We start from the raw sequence: 16,213 nt of genomic DNA on the forward strand, positions 1-16,213 counted from the left end.
TTATTGGTTTGAAATCACTGAATACAAAATGACTTCAGGTATTCCGGTCAAGGCAAGTTTTAACAAAAAGTGCATCCTTACCTCCGCCTGCTTCAGCTCCTCTTTGCATACGTCTTCCAGTGACGCTTCCAGGAAGTTCATGGCGTAGCGTTCGATGGGAGTGAGCTGCAAAGACAATATGCCGTGTTAATGCAATAATATGGACCACTGCTCTTTTTAGGTCAACTCAGTCATGTTTTGGGACTCGGCACGGCGCGGCAGAGTAGAGAACACTCCTGCTGCAGGGAGCCCCAACTATCTCACGGGTTTGTGTAGTCTTATGGACTCACCTGCTCCACCAGAGCAGCGATCTCCTGCTCCGCTTTGGAGAGCTCCTCCACTTCCTCCTGCTCGCCGCCGCCGTCGTCCAGCGGGATGTTCTCGTTAAACTCCGCCAGCTCCGCCACTTGCTCCGCTTTGGCCTGCGAGGCCGCCACGATGTCCTCCTCGTCTTCGGCGCGGCACAGCGCCTGCGGCGGACGCGGCGAAACGTCAACAACATTTTACACGTTACGGTGAGACGCCACAACAGCTTTTAGACGATCGATGGGGTTTTTATGTGACCCCGCGTTTTTGTCTCTTCATTTCAAACCAGCTTACGTCCTGTTTTGTTATGTCACATTTCGTTCTCTGGTTCATTTGAAGTTGTTAACATTGAATTATTTTTGTCCATTTTGTATCATTTTCTCCGTTTCTGGCTATTTGCAGCTCTGTAAGGTCATTTAACTTTACATTGGCTCTCTGTAATCCTGTTAGGCACATCTGTCCGGCTCAAGCTGTTCAACAACAACAGTTTTGCTCGAACCTGAATGTGTGCACTGGGTGGCTGATGAATGTGAATATCTGACCTGCTCCAGGATGGTGGTGCTCTGTTTGTTGACACCTTCCTCCTCCTCGGCGTGAGGCAGCGACAGCTCCACCGCAGCCTCTCTCTTCTCGCTGTCGTTCATGTCGAACAGCTCGCGGATGGTTTGCTGAGGAACAAAAACACGTTTCCACCATTTTCACACGGAGACCAATAAACCACCGACCCGTTAAATTACATTTCAAATTTAACAGCCAGCGGGGGATCAAACCACAACAGACACTTTTATCACAATCATTAATAAAACAAATGTGGAAACTTCTGCATACTTTCTATAATAATACATTGAAGATCATTTAATGCTTAATTACATCCTTATGCTAAACATTAAAGCTAAAAATGCTGAAATATGCTTTAAAACATTTTATAAAGTGAAAACTGACTTCACAGTATTGATATACTCCAAGATGGCACTCAGGGGAGTGATAATTCAATTAATGCACTGATAAAGGGTTGAAATACACACATTATTCAAAGATATAAATAGTTAAAATCACAGTCAACAGCTCACACCCACACCTTTGTTGTGTCTGGAAAAACAGACGAGGTAAGAAATGTGTGGAAACTTTCCTGAAACAGGCCAAAAGAACTGAAGAGATAAAAACCTGTTTGAAGAAGGCAGTGGTGAAGTTTCCCCCTTCGATCGCCATATCTCCCAGCATCCTCTTCTGGTTGGCTTTCTTCAAGATGTTCTCCTCCACTGTGCGCTCACTGATCAGTCTGAGGAATAAACAACGTCACAATCAAACTAGTTTCATCCCCTGAAAAAATTCACCACATTGCAACTTTGGAGTTGAAAAGATCAAACTACCTGTAGATGTGGACGTCTCTGGTCTGCCCGATGCGGTGGCAGCGGTCCTGAGCCTGGGCGTCCATGGTGGGATTCCAGTCGCTGTCGTAGAACACCACGGTGTCGGCGCCGGTCAGGTTGACGCCGACGCCGCCGCTGCGAGTGGAAAGGATGAAGCAGAAGATGCGTCGGTCTGCGTTGAATCGCTCCATGAGAGCCTGCGGGGGAGAAAACACACGTGGGGGAGGTGAATACTACTCTCCTGTAAACACCTTCTCTGCGGACGGCGGGTAAATGATGGTGGCGGTGGTGGCGACCTGTCGCTGCTCCACACGCGTGCTGCCGTCCAGACGGAGGTAGATGTGTCCGTGGTAGTTGAGGAACTGCTCCAGCACGTCCAGCATCCTCGTCATCTGGGTGAAGATCAGCACGCGGTGGCCGCCGCTCTTCAGCTTCCTCAGCAGCGTGTGGAGAGTCTGAAGCTTCCCTGTGCACAAATACACAAATACAGACCGTCACCACAGAGCAAAGAAAATCTAAAACAAATAAATGGGTAGAAATGGGCTGAATAAACTGAAGATAAAAAGTAAGGAAAAAAGAAATGACATTACAAAGGAAGGAAATACAAAAAAAAGACACCGAAGGGGAGCGAGAAATCAAAATACAAGGATGATATTCAGGGAGAACAATTAAATAATGAATTCAAGTTTAAAGAAAAAAAATAGGAAAACAGTAAATAGAAGGAGATCAGCATTTAAAACAGGAAAAATATGCAAGTCCTAAAAAAGAGGCAAAATGAAGGACAGAAACAAGGAAAATGGAACAGAAGGTAGATGGAGGAATGAAGAGGGAGAAGTAAACCAGAAGGGTGAGACACTGATGAAGACTGAGGATACGTGAGGATATTAAAGCAAGAGTGAGATGAAAAGGGAACCGACTCCTTCCCGGACTCACCGCAGTCGTACTGGATGAGCCGCAGGTCGGGGAACTGGGTCCTCATGTAGCACTGGATCCGATGGAGGCTGCTGGTGAGCGGCGCCGCCTCCGTGGCCAGCATGGCGGAGAACATGGCCTCCCGGTGGCTCAGGGACGGCGGAGGGTGGCAGCAGTGCATGGAGATGGGCGGGGCCTCCACGGGCGGGATGGCAAACGTGAACCTGCACAAGAGACGGAAGAAGAAGAAGAAGAGTGAAGCCAGGGAGACGTCAGTGATGAGTGAGGCGGGGGGGGGGTTCATGTACCGGTCGATGACGTCAGCCACCAGCTCCAGGCGCTCGTCCACGCTGTGGATGGCCTCCCTGACGGCGCCGCTCCGCTGCCAGAAGGCGAACTTCTCCCGCGTCTGCGCCATCAGGCAGCTGCTGTGTCCCGAGCGCCCCCACTCCGCCTCGGGCCGCAGGGGGGCCGGCGAGGGCCGGGCGCCGGGCAGGAAGGTCAGCAGGTCCAGGACCTCACGGCCGTACATCGGCCGGGCGCCGCAGCGGCGCTCGTTCACCCCGAAGATGAAGTCGAGGCGGCTCTCCCGCTGCCGCTTGAGGCTGTCGGACAGCCACGACTGGGGACGGACGAGAGGGACACTTAGAGTCACGGCACTTATTCTGCAGTGCTCGGTGGGGGGAGGGAGCAGAAACAAGCGGGTTACCATGTGGAAAGGAGAGCGTGGAGGAGGACGAGGGACTCTCCTGGCAGGGGGGCAGACCTTCCCCCCGACACTGGGTCTGGACTTCGGGACGACGGCGGTCTGACTGCTGCCGCTGTCCCGCGGCGTTGACGAAGGCTTTGTCACGGACGAGGAGGACGTGACTGGAGTGGGAGCTGAGGAGAGGAGGGCGGAGGAGACGGTTCAGCTTGTGTCTGTGCCACAGGGTCAGGTTAGGGTAGGGTAGGGTAGGGTTAGGGGAGGGTAGGGGTAACCCAGAGAGTGGGAGGAGGGACGGCGAGGAAGACAACACATCTAAAAACTAGCGGCAGAGACGTCCGGACCCGGATCGTCTCCTCCTACACGCCTGACAGAGGAAGAAGCAGCTGGAGCGAGTTCCTCTCACCTGGCTGCTCCACGCTGGCCGCGGGGGGAGGAGGAGGGGGCTGCACTACTTTGAGCACGGGGCGGGGGGGTTGGGGCTGGTTGGGGGCGGAGCCGGGGTGTCTGGGAGGAGCTATGGTGTAGTGGGCGGTGGCGGGGCCGGCGGTGCGCTGGGTGATCTGCAGGGGAGCGGTGGTCCTGATGGGGGTGGCGGTGGTAGCGGCGGCGGCGTGGGGGTGCAGGGAGGGGGAGGAGGCCTGGGGGGTAACACGGGGGGAAGGGGCCACGGCCAGGGTGGGCACCGGCCCGCCCTCCTTGCCTGCTGACTGACGCACAACGATCTTCACCACACCGGGGCTGCTCACCATAGCCGAGGGCACTGGAAACACACACACACACACACACTTCAGCAGCCTGCCTTTGGCGTTCCCCGTCGGCGAGGCGAGGAGGCGCTTCTCACCCTGAGAGGTGGCGTTGTGCGGCAAGCGGTTTGCGTTGGGCGCCGTGGCAGAGGCGGCGGTCTGCACCGTCACCTGCGCCGGCTGGCTGATGAGGTGGTGCTGCACGCCGCTGGACACCAGGTGCATCACGTTACCTGCAGAGCAACGACGCCAGAGAGATCAGCGTCCGTCACCTTGGGAAATAACATGGTTGCTTGTCTGGTTGAGACTTTTAGGCGGAATCTCGTGTTTAAATGGTTGAATTTAAACGATTTCACTCACTTGGATATCTTAATTAGCGTCTTCTAATGGGAGTAACTTTTAAAGTATGTTTAGATATTTCTAGAACTTAGACCTGCAGAATCAGCATGAGAGAACCTGTGCCACTGATACTCCACGCAGCTCCCGCATCCAAACTGCAGGGGGCAGTGCGCTGCAAACACACTTCCACCGCAGTATTAAAGGAGAGCAGAAGAAGTGATCCTGCAACTGTTGTTTCAAATTGAATATTTCCTCTGTTGAAAGTCTGACAGTGAAGCAAATCGGCATCTGTGAGTCAAATCTTGTGTTTCCAGTGTGGATGTGCAGCTTTCGGCTTTTTGTGTCTTTAGAACCACGTCTGCCCTGGTGACATATCAAGACATATCAGACCTACTCCCTCTATTAAATGGAATATAGAGACACAAAGCTGCATTTCTCTGCTTTGTTAGTGATTTTTGAGACGCCTAGGTGTCACGGTGATGTCGGTGGTCTCACCCTGAACGGGGCGCGGCGCCGCTGCTGGGACCTGGTGGATCTGAGCTCCGGACAGCGTCAGCTTGTTGCCCTGCAGCTGGAAGGTGACGGGCTTACTGCCCTGACACGACGACACCGGGCGGCCCGCCAGGGAGGCCAGCTGGGCGATACTGACCACCTCGCCAGCTTCACGGGAGGGGAAAAGAGACACACGGGTCAGAAATGGGAACATGAGAGTCCGAGTTTAGCAGCGGCTTCAACTTGTTTTGCTGTTAAAAATGCAAAATTTTAAATATAAAAGCCCTTAAAAGTTCAGTTGTAAAAGGATGATAAGCGGTTTTGAACTAATCGTTCATTCAAAAATGACCCCATAACCTTCAAGACTGAGCCAGTATGTATCTATAGAGTCCATTAAAATGTAAATTTACATTTTTAATATATCAAAATGAGTCTGCACAGATTGTAGATATAAACATACATTAAGGCCGGGCAAATAAATAAATCAAAATCAAATTTTTTGCTAAAAAAGTTCAAATTTTTATTTTGCAAATTCAACTTTTTTGACATTTTTAGTGTTTCTGTAGTTTTTGTACTTTGCGAAAGCTTGAATTAGTTTTACTTTATATTTTGGGATGGTTTTGTATGCATTTATACAACTCTGAGGACAATCACAGCAATAAAGTTGCACTTTGTCAAAATATCTGATGTTTGCAATCATTTTTAAGTGGAATGAGAAATTTTTTAAATTTTTTTTAAGTTGATTTATTTTTTTCATTCGTTTTTTGGGTTTTCTTTAGGCCAAATCACCCAGACCTAACATACATTAATGTCACTACTCAAAAATGTATGTGTATACATGTCTGAAAGCTCATTTAGGTATTGACACTCATGTTTATTTGCCTTTATGTGTGTATGTATATTTCAGATTCAGTGGTACGGGTCGGGTCAGTAGAGGGAGACTGTGATGGGGGCATGCTAAAAAAAAAATTATTTGAACATCCATCAAACACAATGCTTCGCTGTGGAAGCCGTGGACTCACAGGGCAGCCTGGCCTGCATGTCCGGGCTGAGCAGCACCCTCTGGGGCATGACGGTACTCGGGCTGGGGACGCCGGCCACACAGGGAGCGGCGGGGGCCCGCACAGTCAGCACCGGCTTGGGAGCGCTGGATCTGACCGCCGTCTGAGAGGCGGCGGCGGGCAGGCGGGGGGGAGGCGTGGCCGCCACCGAGCACACCACTGAGAGGGAGACAGACAGACGGGAGGCTCAGTGTTTTGTCCCGTCACCGTTGGGGGGGGTGGGGGGGGGGGTTTGGTTGGCGAGCGGCGTTTCTCGTACCTTGTTGGATGACGGGAGGCGGAGCCGACGTGGAGGCGACCTCGGTGACGGGGGTGGGCTTCGGGGTCTGAGCGGCCGGAGCGACGGAGCAGGTGGGCTTGTTCATCAGGAGCACCGGTCGGTTGTCGCCTTTCGGAGGAGGCTGGAACGTCCTGGAAGAATCAAACATGGGTTCGGCCTCTGTCAGCGATATCTGCATTAGATGCAAACAATCTCCTGCTGACCATATTCATATGTTCTGGTCCTGTCCTAAGCTATGTTCTTTTTGGGAGAGTATTTTTGACACGATAGGAGGAGCATATGATCAGACAATCCCTCCTAATCTGTTACCAGCTACATTCACCATATCCCCCCCGATACCACATCTTCGAAGTCCCTAAAACATACTGTTGCCTTTATGACCCTGTTGGCCAGGCGACTCATTTTATACAATTGGAAGTTGGCTCGCTTAAAATGTCAATAAAAAAAGAGTTGGAATAAAACATGGGTTCGGCCATTGAGTTAAACGACAAGGTAGGGATTCCACAGTACTGTGGTGCTTGAAAAGCAAGAATGTCCCCAAGTTCCAGTCCACACTGAGCTTTAAGGTTCTGTGATTGTATTGGCCGGTCCGAGCCCCGTTCTGTACCTGTTGACTTTCATGCGGACCGGTCTGGGCCTCGGCGGCGGCTCGGGGGACTCGGCGACCTCCTGGATCAGCTGCCGGCTGACTTTGTGGCGCGGCAGGAAGACGTCGGCCTGGTAACGGGACACGTGGCGCTCCAGGGCGACCAGGTTGAACATGGAGAGGTCGCAGCGCTGAGAGGCCGAAACGCAGGCAGAGCATGAGGTTTTCAACAACATTCTTCATGTACTTTTAACAGTTTGAGTACCTATAGTTCAGAGTTTGATCACCTTTCTAGTGGGTCAAAAGAGTTAAATTAATATCTAATTTTAACTTTTTCCAACTTTGAATCCTTAAAACTCTTAGATGAATTTTGTTTTTGCTAAATCTGTTCTTTTCTTTCCAGATTCTGACATGAATCCTAACAGCTGTGGGACTCTGCTGCTGCGGACCTTCAGAGGACAGACGTCCAGCGCGTCCTGCGCCAGCGAGGCGGTGTGGAAGATGATGGGCTGCGTGATGAAGGGCGACTGGATGGGCCGGGGGTCGAACAGGTTCGGGTGGTTGCACACTTTGCGGAGCTGCATGAGGATGTTGATGACGGACATGAAGTGGCCGCTGGCCAGCGTCTCCCTGGTCCTGAAGGTCACAGAGGAAACAAGCCGTTAAACGACATTAAGTCAGGAAAACAAAGAGCAAAAAATAGTCAATCTAAACTGCTGTGACAGGGAATTTTCTTTTTTTTTTACTTTTATCTTTTTATAAAATTCATATTCTTATTCAAGTATTCTTCCAACATCATTAATTTGTCAAAACAGGGTTACAATTTTTTTTCACCTTCATTGATTTGTTTCTATTGTCCTTTCTTTGTTTATTCAAACCTTTCGCTATAATGCAAAATTAGGGAAAGCACTTATTCTTCACGAGATGGAAATGTGAAGCTGAGGTGTTTTAAAATAAAAAAGTCAAGTCAGATTTCACGCTTAAAAAAATATAAATATAAAAAAAAACAACAACCATTTTCTGAAATTGTATTGGCCTTTAGTTTTGTAAATAACGTTTTCAGTGGTGCTACACAAAACACTTTTTCCTATTTATCTTTATAGTATTTATATTAATGAAAAAACAGACGAGATTATCATTATTTGTTCATGAAAATGTCTATTCCACAATGGAAAATGTGCAGGACCGGTTCGTCACAAGCCGCCAGAAAAGGAGGAAATGGCGCCACGTCGACCTTCCGGCCCGTCGGCGGGGAACTTACGATGCCTGCGCCATGAAGTCGTCGTAGAGGAAGCGCTGCCTCTTGGAGAGGCGGCAGCGCACCACGTGCTCGTACTTCTTGGGCATCTGCTTCTCCACGTCGATCTTGATCCGGCGCAGCAGGAAGGGCCTCAGCACCTTGTGCAGCCGCTTCACCAGGCCCTCGTTGTACTCCTGGCTGCCCTCGATCATGCCCGTCAGCGGGTTGGAGAACCACTCCTTGAACTCGCGGTGCGACTGGAAGACGTGCGGCATCAGGAAGTGCATGAGGGACCAGAGCTCCATGAGGCTGTTCTGGAGTGGCGTCCCGGTGAGCAGCAGCCGCCGGTGGCTGCAAGACGCAGAAAAAAAAAAAGAGGAAACGTTCATGACTATCGTTTTACATCTCCTGCAGCAGACTTTGGTCTCTACACCCACTGCAGACACTGAAGCGGGCGGATGCATCCATCCACAGTACCAGAGTCAGCGGTATGAGAGCAAATCAATGCACACGTGAAGAATCAAGGTGCTTTGACATCGATTTAACTGCAGATTAACTTTAGGGGTCCATTTATGTGCTTAAGTGTAAAAAGATGTATAATAATGAAGAATAAACATCATAATTACAATATGGAATTTCACCAGTAGGATGACCACTAAACGGCCGGGCCTCTACCTACTGGTGAAATAACATATTGTATTTCGAATGTTTCTTTTTCTTCTTCATATTATTATTTTTTTTTTTTTTCACGGAGTAAATCCCAAATTTTACCCCCTAAACACACTCAAAAACTCGGCAAAAATTTGGCAGGATCATCAACACATGGTTAATTAGACATCACGGGAGCAGAGTCACACTTTTCTCTTCGTCATATACGAAGGAAAAGCTTTGAAAACCAGCTCAGTGTAACAAATAGTAAGTAAAGGCAACGAGAAGCGTTTGTTGCTTCACTTCATAAGTAAGTTTGGAAGCAGACAGCCTGTAAAGAGTGTAAAAACCAGACCCCTGATGTGCTGACCGGACTGACCTGTTGAAGTTCAGCAGGCTCTGCCAGCGCTGGGACTTGAAGTTCTTGATGTTCTGGGCCTCGTCCAGGATCAGGTAGCGCCAGGACTTCCTTCTGAAGGCCTGGTGATCCTGCAGCACCAGCTTGTATGACGTGATGCAAACGTGGAACGCGTTGGGCTTTGTCCATCCCTGAACACAAAAAAAACACACATCTGGTTTAGAAATGAGGCTCGAGTAATAAAAAAAGACAGACTTGATAACTAAGAGACGCTTATTAAACACAAAAAAGGGTGTAAACGCACATACGAATTTGAAGAGAAACACAAAACCACTGCAAAAGTGTGCAAAACATCTGCAATCAGATTCAAAGTAACCAGAAAGAGACATAAAACAATTATAAAGCCACAAAGAAACACAAACACTGACAACAGACGCTAAAAAATAAAAATAAATGATAAGTGGCATAAAAGTTCCATCAAAACAAAGAAACAAATAAAATTCCTCAAAATCACAGGAAACATTGGCCCAGAGACGAAGGAACCAGATGTTAAATTGTACTTTAAATGGATAATTTAAGAAAATTAAAAAAGAGCACATCCAGACGTAAACGGTGTAACAGACATCAGAACGGCAAAAAGCAGGATGAGACGTCTCATCACCGATGACAAAAAGCGAAGCGGAGCAGCCGGGTGGAGCTCCGGGGGCACGTCCAGATGTTTCTCACCTGTCTCTTCAGCTTCCTCTCCTTCTGGCTGCCGAAGTACGTGAGGATCTTGAAGCCCGGACACCAGCGCTTCAGTTCCATCTCCCAGTTCAGCATCACACTGGTGGGCACGATGATGAGGTGAGGACCCCAGTTACCTGAAACACAAACACACGGTTCCAACCTCAAACTCCCATCAATAAATACAAATCTAATGACTTTTTACACTTTAATGACCCCCCAAAAAATGGAATACTTTAAAATCAAAGAGAAAAAAAAAATCTAAATTGTCTTAATACTGTGTCTAACAAGAGATCAACTGTGAAACCCTCCTTACCTTTCTCACAGGCGAGGTGGGCCAGCAGGGCGATGGTCTGGATGGTCTTACCCAGACCCATCTCGTCGGCCAGGATGCCGTTCAGCTTCTTCTCGTACATGGTGACCAGCCAGTCCAGGCCGATGTGCTGGTACTCTCGTAACGTGCCGTGGAGCAGGAACGGGATGGGAGTCTTCACCTTCATTTGGATGAAAGGCGGATTAAAAAAAAAGAAAGAGGATTAATGTCTCCACAAGACAAAGTGTTGTGACTGGAGCGGCGAGCAGCGGACCGACCTTGGTGGTGGCCAGCGTGTAGCCTTTGGGCTGCAGACTCTCCGCGGTGGCGGCGATGTGGCTGATCTCCTTCTTGGGCCGAGAGCTGGAGGACGGGGGGCTGTGGTCGCCCTCCTTCAGCAGGACCTCCATTCCCTCGTCCCCACACTCATCCTCCTCTCCCTCCTCGCTCTCCTCCTCCTCCTTCTCACTTTCCTCGTCTTCTGCGCTGTCTCCTGCCGAATCTGATCACATTTGAATAAAACAGAATGATTGAACACTTGGAATATTCAAGGTCCGGAACAATCTTGAAAACTTTCAGATGAGCAGTGAGTGCATGCGGGGATTTCTCAGTTAGAAAGACAGAAAACGCTGCTCAGCTGACAGGTAAAACGTATCAAATGAACTTGAAACGAGACCTCAATCTCATGTACGATGGTCAAAACGTGTCACAAAGTGATAAAACCTCCACAAAGGTACATAAAAACCTCACGCCACCAAAAGACGGCCACACAAATGACTAAAATGAGCTTGTGAAAACCCGACAAAAAGAGACAAACTAACACAAAATGACCAGAAATGCAATAAACAAACAAAAAAAACCTCACAAAACAAGCAAAAACAACAAAACCACAAATACACATGATGCAGAAACGACAGAAAAGCACAAAAGGACTCAATGTGAAATATCAACACAAACATCATATGACTACAACGATGCATCAAATTACCACGAGAGAGGAAGAGCAATGCAAAATGACTAAAAGAGCAACGTGACAAAAAGCGCCGAACTTCATGGAAACAAGCCAAAACTGTCTCAATGTGAGAAAGTTAAAGAATATTCCAGGGAGAGACAGAACACGCACAAAAAGTTTGGGTCATTCATTTGCGTGAAACTAATTATTTCACACAAAACTCCCTCCGACGCACTAAAAGAGCCACAGACCAGACGAGGCCACGTGACGACGTCGAGGCGTTTCTCATTCCTCCCACTTGGAGAGTGAGCTCAGACCTGAGGAAGACGTGTTGCTCTCCACGTCGCTCTCCTCTTCATCTGTCTCCGCCTCTTCGTCGCCGGAGTCCTCCATGTCGGAGCTGGCCTTGGAGCCGGAGGCCGAGGCCGACGGAGCCTCGAAGTCCGAGGCGTACGCTCCTTTGTACTTCTCCAGCAGCGCCTCCATGCTCATGTCTCCTACGAGGACGGGGGGGGGACAGAGGGTCAGGACCACTGCGTCAACGCCACAACACAGGCAGCGAGGCTATTACACTGTGTACTACTGCTGCACAATACAAGGTAAACATGTAAAATGCAATGATGCCGTTGTGCAGCTATGATAAATACAATTTCTTTCACAGATATAAGAGTGCGCTTTCTGATATAATAAGGGCTGTCGATCAGTTAATCACCCATTTCTGAGAGGTATTGGTGAAAAATCTCACTTTTATTTCACGGAATTAGCAGAGCATGTAGGCGTAGTGCGTAGAACTACAAGGCCCCGCAGGTTCGTCAGTCCCTTGCTGTTTGTATAATACACACAGTGATCAATCTGACATATTGGATGTTAAACTTAAAATGTTCAACTTGCTGATATTTCTATTCACAGAGGAAATTTGCATCATCCCAACACTTTGTTCTCAAGAGGGCCGACTACTGGAGGCCCCTCAGGTTTTGCCGTCAGGCTCCTCTCATGAGGAACCACGTCCCAGTTTCAGTCATGGAGGCATGAAACAGTCTCTACTTTTAAGATCAGACTCGAGGTTCTCACCCTCTTTGGCCAAATCATCCAGCTCTTCTGCATGGTTCACGTTTCCTTCCACCTTCTCCTGAGCGGCGATGGTGTCCTCCTCATCCTCAGCTGAAGACAAGACAAACATACGAAGACAAAAAGGCTTCGTTTCAGGAAACTCAGGCAAAACACACGGATGTATCAGGTGAGAGCGACCGAGGCGACTGGAGCAAGCGTACCGTCCTCCTCATTGGCAGTGAATTCCCCGTCTTCATCCTCCTCGTCCTTCTGCTTCTCCTCGTCCTCTGCTGATGAAGACGTTTCATCCGAGCATTCCTCCTCCGACCCCAAATCCTGCAGAGCAAGAGACCCAGTCATTTCAGGAATAAAAAAAGCAGCTGAGGCATGAACTGACAGATTCATCCAACTGACAAGAGGTTTTTCTTTTTCTACATGTGAAAATCTATGAAATCGTGTGTCATAAATATGCTTCAGCTACTATTAAACTAAGATAAAAGGTGTACTTGGAAGCGTCGAACATGATCGCCGGTGGCTGATCCGGGATCAGCGCGGGCGTCTGCAGGTACCTGGGGCAGTTTGAGGGTGTTGAGCAGCTGGTCCAGGGGCAGCAGGCCTTCTTCCTTCAGCAGCTCGATCTCCTTCCGGTGCGTCTCGGCGTCGTTGCCCTCCTGCTGCTCCTCCACCTCGATGGTCTCCTCGTCGTCCTCCTCGTCGCCCCGAGGCTCAAAGTCTCTGTCTGGATGGTGAAGACAAGATCGCACACCGAGAACATCCGTCAGCCTTCTCGGCTCAGGGGTTCTGAGACTGGACTGTCCAGTCCACTGCAGGACTGCAGAGTCCGGCAGGTAAATCTAACGGACCGCCTGAAGATCTACATTACACCCATGATGAACGTTCAGAAAAGTTCAAAGGCTTACAGAGAAAACCTTTTAAAACTTTTCAGTGAAAACACAGATTTGATGCAGAATTTTAAGGCTCCACGGGTTATATTTTTACTTTCCCCGCACAAAAACAATAAATAAATGATCACGAGGTCTGGTTATAGCTTCAATAACTGCACAGACTGCAGTTTCCTCACCCAGGTAGGCCAGGTACCGTCAGTCCAGCGTCATTCTGCATATTTTCCTGCCTCCCCATGACTACTTGAGCCTGAAGCTCAGAATAAATAGACTGAATGTGATTTATTGGCAAGTATTTATTTCCATTTTCTAAGAAAACAGATGCTTTCAGAGAAGATTCTGGTTGTTCATCAGTTTGGAGACTCTTGGAAACCAACTACACTCAGTTGGGACAAAAACATGGAATGAAAGGGATGCGGAGTGAAGTTTTCTTCACCAAAAGTGGTTCAATGCTTTATGGGAACATCCTTAAAGCCCACTGGAGAGAATATCGGAAGGCTGTGAACCTCCACACTTCCTTCAGCAGGTGCACCAGGTAGCGCAGGCCGGCCTGGTGTCAGGCAGCGGCCGTACACGAACCCGAGACGCGTGGCGCCCGAAAACTCTTCGGATATCAAACTTGGCATCGCTGACAGGAGCCGGCGAGTGCGTGAGCTCAGGCGCTGTTGTGTGACAACACGGCGTTGGAGCACATGCGGCGGCCTTGACAGTAAAGAGCGGCCTTTTGTTACCGTGGAACGTTTTTGCTCCGCGGAGGAAGACACAGGCGCCGAGTGTAGCTATGACAACGTCCCTCTCCTAACCAGCGAATCGGCTCTTCAAATAAAAAATAAAAAAACGCCCCCCGGATGACGGGCAGCCTCTCACCGTCCTCGTCCAAGGGGGCCGGCGCGGATTTCTGCGGCGTTGGCGCCACGTCTGCGGGCCTGCTGGGGGCGAGCGACTTGCTGAGGAGGTCCGAGTATTTCTCCGTCTGTCCCACGATGAAGTCCAGCTGGAGGTCCAGAGCCTTCTTCCTCTTCTCCTCCAGCCTGGACTGCTGCTTGTACTGCACCACCTGCAGGGAGGAGAAACAACAAGAGTGGCTGCACATGCATGTGGGGGTCTCAAGTTTACGCATCGCCCATCAGTCACATTTATGGCTAACGTCTCGACAGCGGAGGTGAAATCACACACACACACACCTTTTCCACGTTGCTCCAGAAAGCCCGGACCTCCTTGGCGATGGAAGAGGCGACTCTTCGGATCTTGGCGTGCTCGTCCCGCTTCGCCTTCTCCTCTTTCTGCCTCAGATCCTCGTGGTGCCGCATCACCATGCGAACCACCTAAAAGTCGACGGGACATTAGTGAACACGATGAAGGCAACACAACTGCTTCACTTTGATGTGGAAAGACGCAGCCTTTGTTTTAACCAACAACCGTGAGCCGCTTTTCAGCTGCAGGGACCTTCCTGAAGGAACCTTTACTCAAACTTTTGTTGTTTCTACCGCTGGAAGCAGAGTCTACATTTAGTTTTGGAGTGATCAGCTTCGTTTGCAGTCAGGGGTGGAAACGCAAGACAGAGTGGTCAAAGCAAGCAGTATGTCCAGAAGTTTTCTCGTGCGTTTGCGTCAAGAAGATTTTATTCTCACAGGACGAGTGACGACGGATCTCGCCCTACCTTTCTCGCCACGCCTCTCTTCCATCGCCTCTCCTGGGCGAAGTCGGCGGACAGCCACTGCATCTCCTCACACAAGTAATCCCAGTGGACCTTGGGCTTCTGCGGCTCCGTCAGGCGGGTGAGACGCTTCATGGACCAGAAGCCCTCTCGCTTCAGGGCCTGGGTTCGATGTTCGATGTCGGCTTCCTGCAGGCAACAAGCAGACAATCGGATGCTCTTCGCGGGGAAAACGTGTCCACATCAGGGCGTTTTGTCGGATCATCAGCGACACTTTCTGCTGTCGCTTCTCAATCGGTCCTTCTGAACGTCGCTTCTTTATACCAATGGAAAAGCTGCAAATCCTTAAATTCTAACAGGAAATCACAGCCGAAAGCAGCTCAGTGTAACATTGTTGGCTCTTTATTTTTGGCTCTTTATTTTTGGCTCTTTATTTTTTTCCCGCCACAATTAACTTGGAGCTAATGTAACAGAGTCCTTAAGGAAACACCTGCCGTTTTCTGCTCACAGTATCTAGAAAAGCAAACCAGAAAAGCAGTTCAGGCTTTAAAATATCAACGCCCTCTGTTTTCTATGTTCTTTATCTTTTGATTGCGCTGCATTTTCTCGGAATTCATGGACAAAAAAAAAAGAACAATTGACTACTACTGACGTGGAGGAGAAGCAAAAACCCGAGACTGTAGAGACACTGAAGGTTCTGTCAAGTAACATTTTTACGTAATGTCCACCTAATTAAGATCCCACCGCAAACACTTTCATCCCAGGGGTGGTGTTGGTCGGTGAAAAGACAGCCGATGAATAAAAAAAGATGTAAAAATACATTACGATATGACAAAACCACAGTAACCCAGCCTTAATTATCAATGCCTTTTCCCCTGCCCTTACTCTTCTGTGCCTGCTGCTCACTGAGCTACAGAGACCCTCCCACAGGGGGGACTAATACATGGTATTTAACATTATAGTAGTTATTATAGTGTAGTTGTTCCAGTGAAGTTAATTTTGTATTGCTAGAAAGGGGAAACGTTGACATTGTAAGACTTCACAGTTCTTTTCTTTTAGTCATTATTTCAGTCTCACATTCACACCTACAGGTCATTTGGAGTCATAGAGAAGCTGCTAACAAGCACAGATTTTGAACCGGTGGAATCGTCTCGGCTCGTTCAAATGAGTAAAAAGGAAGCTCACGTGTTTGGCCAGCTCTGCCATGTCGGTGTGGCGCTCCCCGCGGGGCCGCTGGGGCGTGCTCTGGTCCGTCGGCGACGTGGCCGAGCTGTAGCCCCCGAGCGAGGACGGAGACATGAACTTTCCGCTGGGACCCCGGAGGGGCGACGACTTCTCACGCCGAGGCGTGGACCAATCAGACGGGCCCGAGGGGCCCGGGTAGCCGGGCGAGGAGGTGGAGGGCGAGATCGGGGAGGAATTGATGGAGACCCTGTCGGTGATCCACTGGCGCACCTACGAAACACGAAAAGGGGCGCGGGGGGGTTGTTTGAAAATGAGCCCGACACCGAGTTCCACAGAGAGAAACGC

The 16,213-nt window shown here is 49.4% G+C and overlaps 1 protein-coding gene across 2 annotated transcripts in view; it reads right to left on the reverse strand.

Moving 5' to 3' along the window:
- Positions 1-16,213, reverse strand: part of srcap (Snf2-related CREBBP activator protein) — a 30,745-nt gene that overhangs the window by 6,929 nt on the left and 7,603 nt on the right. For both annotated transcript variants that reach the window (XM_080516825.1, XM_080516824.1), the window contains 29 exons: positions 15,869-16,138; positions 14,687-14,872; positions 14,211-14,351; positions 13,894-14,083; positions 12,694-12,863; positions 12,346-12,460; positions 12,146-12,235; positions 11,392-11,571; positions 10,401-10,624; positions 10,126-10,303; positions 9,810-9,946; positions 9,105-9,274; positions 8,099-8,428; positions 7,287-7,473; positions 6,859-7,028; positions 6,231-6,382; positions 5,933-6,130; positions 4,914-5,078; positions 4,178-4,312; positions 3,740-4,096; positions 3,337-3,509; positions 2,936-3,249; positions 2,649-2,851; positions 2,012-2,181; positions 1,716-1,912; positions 1,510-1,624; positions 888-1,013; positions 330-509; positions 82-165 (listed from right to left, as the gene is read on the reverse strand). In XM_080516825.1, coding sequence (XP_080372951.1) covers positions 82-165; positions 330-509; positions 888-1,013; positions 1,510-1,624; positions 1,716-1,912; positions 2,012-2,181; positions 2,649-2,851; positions 2,936-3,249; positions 3,337-3,509; positions 3,740-4,096; positions 4,178-4,312; positions 4,914-5,078; positions 5,933-6,130; positions 6,231-6,382; positions 6,859-7,028; positions 7,287-7,473; positions 8,099-8,428; positions 9,105-9,274; positions 9,810-9,946; positions 10,126-10,303; positions 10,401-10,624; positions 11,392-11,571; positions 12,146-12,235; positions 12,346-12,460; positions 12,694-12,863; positions 13,894-14,083; positions 14,211-14,351; positions 14,687-14,872; positions 15,869-16,138 — 5,307 coding nt within the window. The remainder of the gene's footprint in view (positions 1-81; positions 166-329; positions 510-887; positions 1,014-1,509; positions 1,625-1,715; positions 1,913-2,011; positions 2,182-2,648; positions 2,852-2,935; positions 3,250-3,336; positions 3,510-3,739; positions 4,097-4,177; positions 4,313-4,913; positions 5,079-5,932; positions 6,131-6,230; positions 6,383-6,858; positions 7,029-7,286; positions 7,474-8,098; positions 8,429-9,104; positions 9,275-9,809; positions 9,947-10,125; positions 10,304-10,400; positions 10,625-11,391; positions 11,572-12,145; positions 12,236-12,345; positions 12,461-12,693; positions 12,864-13,893; positions 14,084-14,210; positions 14,352-14,686; positions 14,873-15,868; positions 16,139-16,213) is intronic.

Source organism: Blennius ocellaris (genome assembly GCF_963422515.1).
Source record: "Blennius ocellaris genome assembly, chromosome: 21".
Classification (NCBI taxonomy): domain Eukaryota; kingdom Metazoa; phylum Chordata; class Actinopteri; order Blenniiformes; family Blenniidae; genus Blennius; species Blennius ocellaris.